The 15,400-nt window shown below is 28.5% G+C and overlaps 2 protein-coding genes across 2 annotated transcripts in view; both read right to left on the bottom strand.

Moving 5' to 3' along the window:
* The window catches only part of LOC117181174, a 37,895-nt gene extending 22,860 nt beyond the window's left edge, over positions 1-15,035 (bottom strand). The window contains exons 1-3 of the mRNA XM_033373742.1: positions 14,838-15,035; positions 10,704-12,821; positions 2,760-4,589 (exon numbers count right to left, since the gene is read on the bottom strand). Coding sequence (XP_033229633.1) covers positions 2,760-4,589; positions 10,704-12,821; positions 14,838-14,870 — 3,981 coding nt within the window. The 5' untranslated portion in view covers positions 14,871-15,035. The remainder of the gene's footprint in view (positions 1-2,759; positions 4,590-10,703; positions 12,822-14,837) is intronic.
* LOC117182373 (zinc finger protein 431-like) lies at positions 2,586-7,682 on the bottom strand. Its single transcript, XM_033375573.1, has 2 exons — positions 7,525-7,682; positions 2,586-4,589 (listed from the first exon to the last, which is right to left on the bottom strand). The coding sequence occupies exons 1-2, from the start codon at positions 7,576-7,578 to the stop codon at positions 2,736-2,738; spliced, it is 1,908 nt and encodes a 635-aa protein (XP_033231464.1). The 5' UTR covers positions 7,579-7,682; the 3' UTR covers positions 2,586-2,735.
* Positions 15,036-15,400: the final 365 nt, after the last annotated feature.

Raw genomic sequence — 15,400 nt, 5'->3', positions numbered from 1 at the left:
TTTTCCGATTTTCCGAGTTTATGGGCACGTGAACTCAGCGAATTTTCAACTTATCGAAAAACAAAAAACGCCATTTTAAAGATAATTTAATTGTCTAGTTGATATACCTCTTTGTCTTTGTGCAAAATTATTATTTAACCACTTATTTGCATAAACAATAAAAAAAACTTCGAAAATTTTTTTTCTGTCATTTTGTGAAATAATTTTTTCATGCCTTGAAAATAGGTACATCGACGAGGGATACATCTTATAATGACAAAAAAACCAAAAAAATGAATTTTCAATTATAACGATGAATCGTAAAAAAGATGAATTTAAAACCAAATAGTTGAATTTTCTACTAAAAGATTAATTTTCAACCATAAAGATTAAGTTTCCATAACAAAAGACGAACTTTGTACAAAAAATGTAATAGTTGATATTTCAATCCAAATCCATATAAAAACAGTTTATAATACATAAGGAAAAATTAATTTTCAACCAAATATTTGAATCCTCAGTCAAAAGGTGATTTCTTAACCAAGAAAATTACTTCCATACTAAAAAGATTTATTTTCAACAAAATAGTTACACTTCGAAGCAAAATGAAATGTATTTTAAACTAAACCGATAAATCTTCAACCAAACAAGTGAATTTTTAACAAAGCATAGTTTAACTTTTAATCAAGTAGTTGAATTTTAAACCAAAAACGACTAATTCTCAACGAAAAGTATAAAAATTCATATTAAAACTGAAAAGACGTTAATTTTAAATAAAAAAAGATGAATTCATAAGAAAGAGGAATTTAGAACCAAAAAATATTGATTAAGAAATACCAAAATTGGTTTCAAAATATAATTTAAAGCGAAAAATATTTTTTCATAGAAAATAAACATTTCTAATAGATATTTCTTCTTTAAGTATCTAGATTTATTTTTTTAAGCTTTTCCTATGTTTTTCAAGAACATTCAAAAAGGTTTTAAAAGATTTCAGATATGTCGAAAAAAGATCTAGAAAATTTCTAAAAAAAATTTTATTTTTCATATTTTTATTTATTTTTACCAAATTTAAGGAAAGATTCGAGTCAGTTCAAAAGATTAGAACAGCGATTATTTATGCAGAGAAGATTAGTTCAAAGAAGAACTGTATTCAAAACGTATATACTTCCTTAATATCTTTTTAACTGACTCAAATTATTCTTAAAATAGTCTCAAAATTTTCCGGATTCATTTTTGACTATTTAGAAAATCTTTTGAAATTTTTAAACATATTCTTAAATATTCTCTTCAAATTCATTTAAAAAAATAAAGAATCACTAAAAATATACCCAGGAATCTTAAAAATTATTTTGTTTTTGTCCTGAAACCTTTTAAAATGTTTTAAAAACTTTAAAATGTTATTTCAAAATATTCATAAATGTACAATTTTTTTAAGATGTTGAAAATCTTTTCCATTTTTTAACCAATTTTTGAAAATGTTTAAAAACTTCTAAAATTTTGGTTTTAAAATCTTCTACATTCTTTTCCGAAATTTTTGGGCCAATATTTCCTTAAATCCTAGGTATTGCAGGTATCAATCCTAATCCAAAAATGGTAACGAATTTTTTTCCGCTGGGTGATCCGTTAGCTTTTGATTGGTTGCGGAAATTCCGGCTACCAATTAGAAGTTAAAGGAAACGAATTTAAATAAATATCTTGTGATGGAAAATGGATCTTTTGTTCCCACATATTTTTATACTTTCTAAGCTGTATGTGAGAAAAATACTAAACTGGACCATCACGCCGCCGCCAAGTAGCAACGAAGGCGGCGCGCCGCCGTTTAAAATTGCTCAAATTGTCCCCGCCGGCCAAAAGTCTGTCGGCGCAACCCTATAATATTATCTTAAAATCTTTAAAAAATCTACATTTTGTTAAAAAATTGTTGACATTTTTTCAAATTGAAAATTATTTTTTAATTATCATTATCAAATAATAGTGTGGTACCAAAATTTTATAAAAATAATTTTCTCGCAATAATAAGAAACATTTTAAGTTAAAATAGTCTCTTCAATCAATAATTTTTAGAAAAATTCAGAAATAAATATTATTATGAAATAAAATTAATTATTTGAAATTTTTTATTTACTCGACTGATGGCGTAAAAAATTCTCAATCTTTATTAATATATAAATAAATATAACCTCATTTAATATATGCTCAAGAGCGTTATGAATGGAATCCTTTAATCATTTTAAAAATATTTGGTCAAAAAGTTAAGAACAGAATTGTTGTTTGTTCTTATTAAATAATCATTTACACTTAAAATTTTCTCTTATATGGGCATAAATTTTAGAATAAAAAATTTCTCATTTGGAAATTGCGATTGACAAAATTCCAGAAAATTGAAAAAAGAAACTGAAAACAGCCACTTAGTTATATTCATGCAGTATGCAACCAATCAAATATTCAACAACAATAAGTGCGACATTTTTTAAAGTAAAAATATTGAAAATTTTAAAGCCTTCTAACTTTTTTTGATGAGAAATACTGATTGACATTATTAATGGGAGAGGTAGTAAAGTATGAACATTTTATAAATATAGTAGAAACTTTATTCCAAGCATACCTTCTTCTAGTTTATTTTAATCGTAGTTTTTACTTTTTAAATTTTTTGTAAATTATTCTATAAAAATACACCTATATCTTTTAAATTGCAAAAACATAGGTCCAATAAATTTAAAACGAGCAATATATTAAAAATTCTTTTGCTCCAAATTTCATTCCTCCACTTCTATTTTTACATCTTCAAATTCTATGTCACAACTTAAATCTACTCCTTCGCTAAATTCGTTTTTTACAGGTAATAAAGTAGGATTTTCACACTTCTTCATTCTATTCAGATTTGTCTTATGACACTTCGAGTTACTATTCTCCACATGAGCATTCAAAAAGACCGTTTCGAAATCTATTTTCTGCTGACTTATTTTCATATTTGTACGTTTACTAGGTTTCATATGCGACATTTTGTGCAATTTTAAAGATTCGGCATATTTCAGATTCTTTTTACAAATATCGCACTCAAAATTTCCTCTAATGTGAGTGCGCATATGAATATGAAGTTGATTTGTCGTTCTAAACCTTTCTTCACATGTTTCACACTTGTTGGGCAACTCAAAGGATTTGCATCCTCGATGGGTTTGCATGTGGAGCTCTAAAGTGTCCGAAGTTACAAAACCTTCCTCACAAACTCCACACTTGTACGGCTCGTCATCTTCCATGTGAGCAAGTACGTGCACTTTCATAAAACGACGATTTGCAAATTTTTTCTTACAAATATCACACTTGAAAGGCTTTTCTCCAGTGTGGACGCGCATGTGAAGATTAAGATCATGTATTCTGATAAACCTTTTTTTGCAGGTTTTACATTTGTGAGGCATTTCATCCAAGTGTGTCCTTTTGTGAACAGTCAGATTGGACAGCCGTAGATAACCTTTAGAACAAACGTCACAAACAAAAGGTTTTGTGTTCGTATGGATGAACCGATGTGCAATTAAATCTGTATTTCTTAAAAACCCTTTCTTGCAAAATTCACATTCAAAGGGTTTACTTTTCGTGTGTTTTCGCATATGTACAACTAAACCGTCGGATCTCACAAAACCTTGAGCACAAACCGGACATTTGTGACGTGGACCAGTCATATGAGCAACTATATGTAATTTCATATTACGACGATTTGTGAATTTCTTGTTACAGATGTCGCACTCGAAAGGCTTCTTTCCAGTGTGACAACGTATATGAATATTAAGTTTAGTTATATTGCTAAATTTATTTCCACAGGTTTTACATTGGTAGAGTTTTTTGGCGGAATGAATACTTTTATGCTTGTCTAGATGAGATTGTGATATGAAAGTACTCGAACAAACATCACAAACAACACGTTTTCTTTTTGAAAGGATTGATTTCTTAGTGACCTCTATAGAACGTTTTTTGTTTTCGTGAATATGCAAATGTGTCTTTAAATCATTCTCTCTTACAAAACCATCTCTACAAATTTCACACACGAAAGGTTGAATGTCTGTGTGAGTTTTCAAGTGTTCCTTTAAACTATATGACCTGACAAAAACTTTTGCACAAACTGGACACTTGTAAGGTTTTCTGCCTTGCATATGGGCAATTATGTGAATTTTCATATTAGAGTGATTCGTAAACGTTTTTTTGCAAATATCGCATTCAAAGGATTTATTTTTTAAGTGAACCGAGTTTACGTGCTTCTGAAGTTTGTATTGTATTTTAAAAGGCTTGTTGGATTTGTAATGTTTTCGGTCGGTAGGAGTTGTATGACCACTTTCGAGACTCGGACTGCAAATATGTATGTGGTCCCTCAATTTTTGGTCTGTTTTGAATTCTTTTTCACAAAGGCTGCACCAATGAAGATTTTGTATTTTTTTTATAGGTAATTTCAAAGCATCTACTTTTTGTTTTGGAAAATTCTTGTGGTCTTTGGTAGGCATATTGTTTAACACGTTCTGTTGTCCTTTCAACTTTTCCTTTTCGTCAACTGAATTATATGCTGGAGCCTCAGATTTGATAAAAACGCTGTTCCATGAATCTTCTTCGTGTTTTGATAACAACTGAAAGTTCATTTTTAAGATATAATTAAGAATTTCGGATTATCAATACAAAACTAGATCACAGTGATGGCAAAACTTCATTTTAAAAACTCCTGACTGCCCTGACAGCCATTTTTACTTGAAAAAAGTGACCTATTTAAACCAAAAAAGTGACTAATTGCTAACCGAAAAAGTGACTAATGTTCTATTAAATTCAAAGTAATTCGATATATAACGTTTCAAAACAATTCAAGTTAAATTCTAAAGAATCTAAGTGAAATAAAACATGTAGAATCTTTTTTAAATCAATTCATATCTTCCGAAATTTTAGGAAATTCTTTGCAATCACATGAACAAAATTTCAAATCCCTTCAAATCGTTAACATTCTTGGAAATCAAATTACTGAAATCTTATTGAAAACTCCATGGAATCTTTTAAACCACCTTCAAATATTTCAAATCCTCTGAAATCAATACAAAACTTCCTTGGATTTTTTTAAAACTCCCTAATATATTTCAAATCCATTGGAATTCTTTAAAACTTTTTCAAGCTTTTGAAAATTCCTTGGACCTTTTTAATACCCTAAAATATTTCAATTTTAAATTACTGAAATAAATTGGAAATCTCTCGAAAATTGCTGAAGCTCTAGAAAATTCGTTGGAATTTAAAAAAATCCCCTAAAATATTTGAAACTTTTTAAAGCTCTTGAAAACCCCTTGAGATTTTTTAAAATACCTTAAAATCTTTAAAACCCTTTAGAATCACTTCAAATCACTAAAATCTATTAAAAACGCCCTATGATATTTCAAATCCTTTCAAACTATTGAAACCAATAACAAATTTCCTGGAATCTTTTAAGGTAGTTGTCATGATAAAAGTCAGATATCTGAAAGAAATAGTTTTCCTATGATTTTAAGAATCAAAAAATTATAACTGATGTCATTTAAAATAAATTTCTTTGAATGAAAAATGTTAAAATTCCCCCCCCCCCCAACATTAATTTTAACCATGTTTTTTGCAATTGAATTTTTTCTGACCGTCGCTTCTTAGCAAATTTTGAAAAATGATTACATTTAAATAAATGGCTTCTAACTTGTTCCGGGAAAACATTTTCGACAACTGTACTGTTTCCAATTTTGAAAGTAAATTTTTCTATGGTTGAAATCGTTAGAACAATTTATTTTAAGAATATATTTTAAGATTATTTAGTTATTTTAAAAATTGGAAACAGTAAATATGTAGATAATATTTTCCCGGAAAATATAAGGCGACATTTATTAAAATGCAATCATTTTTCAAAAATTGGGAAGAAACGACGGTCAGAAAATATTCAATTGCAAAAAAATCCATAAGATTAATGTTTTTTGTTGTGAATTAAAAAATTTTTTATCAAATTTAAAAAAAAATGAAATGGCATCAGTTATAATATTTTGATTCTTAAAATCATAGAAAAACTACTTTTGTCAGATATATGACTTTTGACTTAAAATTTTTGGTAACCTGTTAAAAATATGTTGATATCGTACGAAATCTCTTAATTTTTGTGAATACATTTTTTAAAATCCATTAAAATAATTTAAAATTTCGTAAAATCTAATATTTCCAGAAATCCTGGAAAATGTGTGGACAATGGAAAATACCTTAAGAGCTTTTAAAATCATTGAAATCCTCGGAAATATCATTAAATCCTTTGGAATTTTTTACAAATATCTAAAATCTGTAGAACCTTGTGAAACCGTTCCAAATTTTCCGAAATTCTTTATAACAGCATGAAAAATTTCTCAAATTTCTTTAAAATCATTCAGTTTTGGAAATTCCTTGAATTTTTCTAATCTCTTGAAAATGCCTCAGAGTCTTTTAAAATGACCTCAAATATTTCAAGTACTTTAGAATCCGTACAATTGATTGAGATGTATTAAAATTCCTTGAGATTATTTTAAATACCCTAAAATATTTCAAATTCGTTAGTATTTTTTAAATTCCCTTGAAGTGTTTTAAGGCTCTAGAATATTCGTTGGAATTTTTGAAAATACTCAAAACCCTTTAAAATCTTTTTAAAAAACTAAGATTTTAAAAATTCTTTGAAATCCTTTCAAATTATTGAAACCAATTAAAAAATTGCTTGGATTTTTTTAAAATAGCTTTACATTTTTGGTAACACCTTGAAATATTTCAAAGTCTTTAGAATCTCTCAATTTTTGAAATCCATTAAAATATGATAAAATTCGGCAAAATCGGATATTTCTTGGAATCCTGGAAAATGTATTCAAGTATCAGTGAAAAATGCGAAAATCTCATAAAATCCTTTGGATCTATTTTCAATACCTCAAATCCTGTAGAATCTTGGAAAATCGTTCTATATCTTCGAAAAATTTAGAAAATTCTTTGCAACCGCATTCAATTTTTTTCAAAATTCTTAAAATCACTTAAATCTTTTAAAATCCCCTAAAACTATTTGAAGCTCTTCGAAAGATTGATTTATTTAAAGAAAAGTGGTTAAAGTGATCTTTTTAATTAAAAAAGTGACTGAAAGTGGTCCTGATTATTCTTGATAAGTGCGTCTTTAGAAATTTCGTGATTTTCAATTTTCTGCTAAAAACCCTTGATTGCCCCTGGCCAACAAATTTCCCTGAGTTCTCCTGAGCTGCGACCACCCCACAGATTTATAAACAGATTTCAATCCTAAAATATTCTTTATATACTACACATTATAATGATTATAAGATTCTTTTATTTACATTTCACTGTAAGACTAAAAGCGTTGAAAAGGTTGAGGTTATGAACCGTTCAAAAATAGTATCATTTTCCTCAAAATAGGATTAAACGAGCTTAAACAAGCTACTTTTAAAACGCTAATTTGGTTTTATACAAATATTTCAAATGTATAATCAATAAAATAAATTATATACTAATTTACAAAAGGAAAATATGAAGTTCTGACGTTGGAAAACTAACCTTAAGTTTTGCATTATTATTTTTGACATTCATTTTGCTTTTCAATTTTTTCATAATTTGAAGATTCCTTTATATTAAATTATTATTTCACTTGTAAAATACACTTCATTATATACATATAGAAGTAAATTAAATTCCACGATAAATGATCCCAGCTCCAATATGAAAGCAGAAAAATGATAACATCTGATAACATTAACAGGAAATGTCATTTGGCCCCAGTAGGTAAAACAGGTATTACATTTGATTTAGTATTTGTGATATTTTTGTTATTTTTCTAAATTATTGTAGAAAATCATATTTGCAATGACAAATCTTTTATTATTATTTAAATAGTTTCTTATAATATAGATTAAATTGTGCAATATTTAAAAAAATGTTGTCTCTTTCAATCTTTCATAAGTTTTCTTTTCTGCTGGGAAATTACCCAAAACATATCGATATCAACTGAATTTAAAAATTCGATAAGATATAATTAAATATGTAATCAGGTCGTCTACCCTACGTGAAAAACATGGAATTGTCCGGAAATTTTTTCGAACGCATGCTTAATTTTTTTGTCATTACGATATAAAATTTAACAACATTGATTCTTCACTTATTGTAAGAGCCCATGTTTATTTTGTCATCTTAAATACAGAAACTTCCATAGTCCAATATTTTAATTGAAAATTGATCTCATTGGTTGAAAAATGATTTGTTTTGTTGAAAATTCGTTTTTTTTTTAGCTGAAAACTATTTTTTTTATTGAAAAAATAACTATTTTAGTTGAGTACTATTCTATCGAAAAATTGTTTTTTTGTTGGTTGAAAATTATCTCCTTTTTTAACTGAAAATGTAACTAATATTCCATCATTTTAGTTAAAAATTCATCTCCTTGCTTAAACATGTTATTTTTTTTAACTTTAAATTTCATGTTTGTTTAAAGAATTATCTCTTCAAGGTGAAAATTCGTATTTTTTTGAAGAAATTAATCTTTTTGTTTAAAAATGCACCTTTTTGGATGAAAAATTAATTATTCTAGTTTGAGATTCATCATTTTAGTTAGAAACTCAACACTTTCTTCAGAAATGTAACTATTTTTTTGGAAATTAGTTTTTTTGTTGAAAATGTAACTATTCCAATCGATTTTTCTATAATTTTAGTTAAAAATTCGTCATCAGATTGGCTGAACAATAATGCTTTTTATTGAAATTTTAACTACTTAATTTCTGGTTCACACTTAATCGATCTTTTTTATTTCAAAATTCATGTGCTTTGTTGCCAATTCGGCTCTTTAGCTGAAATTTATAATCTTATTTCAAAATTCATATTTTTATTTGAAGATTCTACTGTCCCAGTTAAAGATTCATTACTTTCTTTAAAAATGTAACTATTTTTTCGAAAAATAGTTACTTTTTTAACTGAAAGTTTAACTATTTCAATTGAGCATTCGATAATTCTAGTTAAAAATTGAACTATCCTATAGTTGAAAGTTGGTTGGCGCTTACCATATAGAGTAATAGAAAAGTGAAACAGGCACGTTCGAGGGATCTGTTTACATTATTGGATGTAAATATTCCTAGCGATTAAGTTAAAGCGATCATGCCGAATTCAAGTGGAGCTCATTTATGGCTTTTAGCATTTATTTAATCTTCAAACATTGTAATTATTTAAACAATTTTTAGAAATAGCTCTTCTTTAAAGAATACGTTTGATTTATTATGTTGCGTTGTAAATTTATAAGAACGATTAATTATTTAAACACTTTTAATTAAAAAATTAAGAGTTTGCCCTTTTTTCTACGAGTCAATCTGTTTACGGAATCAACTAAGAATGTCTATCCGATGACTCTTGTATAGGCTGCTTTGTAAATTTACAAGAACTATTAATTATTTAAACAATTTTAATTAAAAAATTAAGAGTTTGTCCTTTTTTACGAGACAATTTGTTTACGGAGTCAACTAAGAAAGTCTATCCGGTGACTCTTTTCTATATTGCTGTGCAAATTTACAAAAAAGATTATTTATTTAAACAATTTTAATTTTAAAACTAAAAGTTTGGCCTTTATCCTACGAATCAATTTTCATAAACCTATTGAGAGTTGGGGTATTATTCAAATTTGTTTACGAAGTTAACTAAGATTGTCTTTGTGATTCCTCTTTTTTAAGTTATTTGTTAAATTTACCAGAATTATTAATTATTGAAAGATGTTTCATAAGAAAACAACCTCCCGAGTTTAGTCGGGTTTTCAAAATTCGAGTACACAACCCGGTCTTCCGTCATATATGGTACGCATGCGAAGTCGTGTATAAATAGAAGTTATTAAAGTAAAAATGATTATCGTGGTATTTTCTTGAACTTAATTTCCAAATAGAATAATTACAAGGAAAGTAGTGGGTCGCGCGCGTAAGAGCTAGTTTCGTTGAAAATATATGTATTTTTTTCAATGATCTTTTTTGGTAGAAAATTAAATCTTGTTTTGTTTGAAAATTCGTCTTTTTGTTTGAAAAATGAAGTATTTCAGTTAACTATTCATCATTTTAGTTAAAAATGCATCTTCTTTATCGGAAATAAAATTATTGGGTTCACTGTTCAACGCTTTTGCTAAAAATGCATATATTCCAGTTGAAGATTGATCGTGTTCGTTGAAAATTTGATTGTTTATTTGGTGGAGAATTTTCAACTACAAATAGTTAGTTCAAAATTCAACTATTTGGTTGAGATCTTATCTATTTTTTTAATATATATATTTTTTATAGCAAATGAATCTGTTTCGTGGAAAATTCATCTATCTTGTTGAAAACGCAATACTTTTATTTGAAGTTAGGAGTTTGAAGCATTAAAATGAATTTAATATAGTCCCATCATTAATTTTACCGGAATATGCAGTGTATTTTAAGTATAAGCTAAAGTAACAATTTGTTGGAATAATAAGTCAAATTCATGGACTTGAGAGACAAATTCAGTAAATTATTAATGATTTGTTCAGTATTAGTTAGAAATATAAGTAGAGAAAATATCTAAATATTTTTATTCAGTATTACAATTAGTTTTTATAACGACTAAGTATTATTTCGTAAAATCCATTTATTTGCTACAGTCTCTTTCACGAATGACTATGAAATAAAAAGTGACATTAATGTTCACCTGATACACAATTAATTAAAAATTTTGTCATCCTACATTTTATCCATTTAATTTTTTTCAGTTTTTATCTTGATCTCTTCGCCGTCTATTTCTAATGGATCTAATGGTTCCGATTTCACAGATTGGAAGATAAAGTTCCCACTTTCAGACGTTTTTTTTAATTTTATTTTTCCTCCCTCCCTATCGTTATCCTTTTCATCCTGGACTTCACGTTTAATTGCAGACTTTAAACGCACCGAGCGAGAAACAGATTTCTCGAATCCTGTCTTTTCGTCAGGACTGTTTTTGGGTTCAGCTTTTATATGAATCATCTTGTGAGATTTTAAATTCTTGTCAAACCTAAATCTTTTCTTACAAACATTGCACTCAAAAGGCCTTTTTACACGGTCATCGGGTTTTTTGTTTTTGTGGCCTTGCATGTGAATTTGTAAAACATAGGGTATCGAAAAACCTTTTCCACAAACTGAGCACTTGTGCGGTCCGCCATCTCCCGTATGAGCAACCATGTGCAATTTCATCCTGTAACTATCTGGAAATTTTTTAGTACAGATTTCACATATTAAAGGTTTCTTTTCAGTTTGACTAAGCACAGAAGTATCCACCTGTTGCGTAGGCGGGTTTTTTTCAGGAAGCATATTCTGAATGGGCTCTTTAGGCAGAAAGTTCCCTTTAGGCAGAAAGGGCCCTCTGGGCTTAAAGGAATCTTGCAAATGTCTTTTCTTGTGTAAGCGTAGATAAAACTTTCTCGTAAAAGATTTGCAGCAAACTTCACAAACAAAAGGTCGGCTGTTCTCGTGCTGGAGCAAGTGTTCCGCTAAATCGGCCTTTTTTGAAAAATTCTTCTTGCATTGTTGACATTCGAAAGGCTTAAAACTTATATGTAATCGGAGGTGTCGCTTTAAAATCTTGGGCACCGAAAAACCTGCTGCACAAATTTCACACTTGAAGATTCCATCATCACCACTGTGCGAAATTACGTGATCTTCCATCCTGTGACGGTGAGCGAATTTTCGCTTACAATAGTCACACTCGAAAGGCATTTTTCCATCATGAAAACGCATATGCATATTGAAGACCTGTTTCTTGATAAATCTTCTCTCACAAATTCCACACGTGTACGGCATTCTCTCTAAATGAATTTTTCTATGCTGCTTCAGAAAGGTAATCGTTATAAAAGTTTTCAAGCAAACCTCACACTCGAAAGATTTTTCGTTTTCGTGGAAGAGCATGTGCGACGCTAATTCGGTTCGTCTTATGAATCCGTATTCGCAAATAGGACACTGTAACGGCTTACGCTCTGAGTGAGTTGGTATATGATTTTTCAAAAGGTAGGCTGACGAAAAACCTTTTGAACATACTGAACACACATAAGGTCCTTCATTTTTCATATGAGCAATTACGTGCCGTCTCAAGTTTTCTTTGATAGAAAATTTTGCTTTACAAACGTCGCACTTGAAAGGCCTTTCTCCAGTGTGAGTCCTCATATGATTAATAAGCTCAAACTTTGTTATAAATCTTTTTCCGCAAATGTCACATGGAATTGGCCTCGCAAACCAGTGTCTCTTTCTGTGTAAGTTTAGATAAGACCTTTTCACAAAGCGCTTGGAGCAAATGTCACAAGGAAAAGGCTTATTATCCTTGTTGTCGGATTCTTTACCAGGTAAATTCAATTTCGTTGCATTGTATGTAGCGTATTTTTCCTTAATATCCAAGGGCTGTCCAATATGACTACGCTTATGATTTACAAGAGCACATGACCTAAGAAACTGTTGATCACAATGATCACATTTGAGGATCATCGATCCTTCGCATGTCTTCATATGATTAATTAGGTAACGTTTCCTCGAATAAACTTTGGAGCAGATGTCACAAGCGAAGGGTTTAACCATGGATTTACCTTTTCTGTGGGTTTTCATATGAACTTTTAAACTATCAGCGGTCTCGAATTCTTTTCTACATAGATTACACCAGTTCAGTTTTTCAAGTTTGATTGTAGGTGATTTCAAAGTGTGGTCTTCAGTTATTGAAATTTCTTTTTTGATGTTATTAGAGGGACTGTTCACTTTGTTCTCTGCTTCGTTGGAATTATCTTCGCCATCCAAATCATACTCGGTAGGCTCAGATTTAATAAAGACACTGTTCCATGGGACTTCATCTCTTGAATTTAACTGAAATAGGTCAATTTTAAATGTATAGGTTTCAGCAAAGTTGCACAAGGGGCCGTCCATAAACTAGGTCACCAATCTTAGGCGAAGGGGGATTCATAAGATTTGTAATTTTGGTTGAAAATTCATCTATTTGGTTGAAAATTTAACTATTTTCATTTAAATTATTTTTTTTTTGCTTTAGAATTAATTTTTTACAGTAAAAATGTAATTATTCCATTTTTTGTTGAAAAGTTGTATTTTTAATTAAAAATTGATATTTTCTAGTTAATCTGCTTTAGTTAAGGAATTAAATAAATTGCTGAAAATTCAAATTAAAACATTTTTGGTACAAGTATCAACTATTACATTTATTGCACAGAATTCATATTTTTGGTTGAAAAATCTACTACTTGGTTTAAAGTTAAACTACTTTTTTTAAATTTATTTTTGGTGCAGATTCATCTATTAAGTTGAAAATTTAATTATTTTGTGGAAAATTAAACTGTTTGGTAGAAAATTTACGATTCTGTTCAAAATTCATATGTTTGATTAAAAATTAACTACGCGGTTAAAAGTTTTTGTTAAATATTTTTTTGTTGTTGTAAAAAATTAAGCTTTTGGATAGAAAATTGAAATGTATCGTTAAAAATTCATCTTTTCTGGTTAAAGTTTTTAAAGTGGTTAAAAATTAATTTTTATAGATATTTATACTTTATATATTGAAAATTCTATTATTTAGTAGCACATTCATGTATTTTGTTAAAAATTATCTTTTTATTTTAGTTTAATTCAACTGATTGAAAAATTGTCTTTCGGTAGAAAATGTATCGCTTATTGTAAAAAATTATCTTTTTTGGTGGAAAATGAACTTTTTTGTTCAAAAATTCAACTGTCTTCTAAAAATATATCTTCCTGGCTTGAAAATTCAAGCTTTTGGTTAAATTGTAATAATTTTTGTTTGAAAATACGACTATTTGGTAGAAAATGCATTTTTCTTATCGTAAGTTCATTTATTTGGTTGAGGATTCAATTATTTAGTTAAAAATTCGGTTTTTGAAAGTTCAATTTAACTGGTTAAAAATGCGTCTTTTAGAAGAAACTATGTATGTTTTAAAATTCGATCTTTTATAGTTGAAAATGAACCTTTCTTAATTTAAAATTCATTTATTTGGTTGGGGGATTCAACTGTTTTGTTCAATATTCGCTTTTTAAAAGTTTAATTTGATTGATTGAAAATTCAACGTTTTCTGGAAAATCCATCTTTTTGTATTAAACTTTTCGGCTTGAAAAATCAACTGGTTTTTATTAAATTTTAATCTTTATTGTTTGAAAATTCGACCATTTGTTTCAAAACATACCTTTATACGTTGAAAATTCAACTATTTCGATTCAGTTATCTTTGCTGGTTAAAATATGAACTATTTTTTTAACTGTCTTGTTAAAAATTATTTTGTTGTAAATTCATCTATTTTGGTATGAAGTGTTGTTTGTTTAAAATTCGATATATCTTCAGTTGAAACCTTCACAGTTTGTGGACGGCCCCTACGTATAGACGTACACAAATAGTATTAGGTGTTCCGGTAAGCCGATGTAACCACGAAACAAAATCATTTATCATTATATATTAAATAATCCAATTTTTGCAAATTACTTTTTAAAATTTCATAAATTCAGGGCATGTTCTGGAAATCTAGCATATAATTAAAAATTATGGAGAATTAGTATGTAAATTTTATATTTTCCATTGAAAAAATACTTCTACCCTTAAAAATTAAAGACAGTTTAAAACCCAAATTTTTGATTAATTGATAACATTGCTAAACAGAAGTCTGGGAATACATGAACGGCATGAACATATTGAACATAACCCACGAACCATACACCGAATTGCAATCATGTGAGTTATACGGCTGCGGTCCTATGAAAAAAGGTTTCTATTATTAAAAAAGTCAAGACTTCAAAAGTTAACAATATTCATCAAAAATAATGCGAAATAAAAAGGAGAAAGAAATTATAGGAAAATGATCAAAAACTAACCTCCATTTTTGCATTATTATTTTCGATATCCATTATAAAAGATCCTACCGCTTTCCAGTGTTTAGAGAATATTCTAAAATAATTCACATTTTGAGTACTGCAGTTATCAACGAAATATTCCAGAAATTATTTGATAATTAAAGTCAAAAAGTGATTCTTATGTCAGCTGTGATCTGCCATGTGTGTTTTTAAAGGATTTCATGTCGATAACTTCAATTGAACAGTCGGTAGGTAGTATACATCCCTAATAGTCGGTAAGATAAATACCTTTTTTTTTTGTAACATTTTCTTTCATCTTCGTAAGAGACAGCACTATATGGAGAGTAAAACTGAAACGGAAAGGTTTGAATTTTTCTTTTGTGACCCAAAGATCCCGGATTGCACTACTGAAATAACTAGAGTTTTTGGGTTGCTACGAAAGTGCGCTTTTAAAATTACATATCTTCGGCAGGTCTACTTTCGAAAAATTCGAGTTAATTCTAATAAAATGAAACAAATACTACTGATTCAAGGTGAAAGATTTTTGAAGAAATATCTATCCAATCACTTGTAATATCACGTGA

This window comes from Belonocnema kinseyi, chromosome 10, assembly GCF_010883055.1.
Source record: "Belonocnema kinseyi isolate 2016_QV_RU_SX_M_011 chromosome 10, B_treatae_v1, whole genome shotgun sequence".
Classification (NCBI taxonomy): Eukaryota; Metazoa; Arthropoda; class Insecta; order Hymenoptera; family Cynipidae; genus Belonocnema; species Belonocnema kinseyi.
This window is presented reverse-complemented; position numbering and strand designations above follow the sequence as displayed.

Excerpts from the sequence above, each read along its gene's own strand:
- LOC117182373 (XM_033375573.1), bottom strand. The coding sequence starts at position 7,578 with ATGAAAAAATTGAAAAGCAAAATGAATGTCAAAAATAATAATGCAAAA. Across the intron at positions 4,590-7,524 it reads ATAATAATGCAAAACTTAAG|TTGTTATCAAAACACGAAGA; the intron begins GTTAGTTTTCCA and ends ATGAACTTTCAG.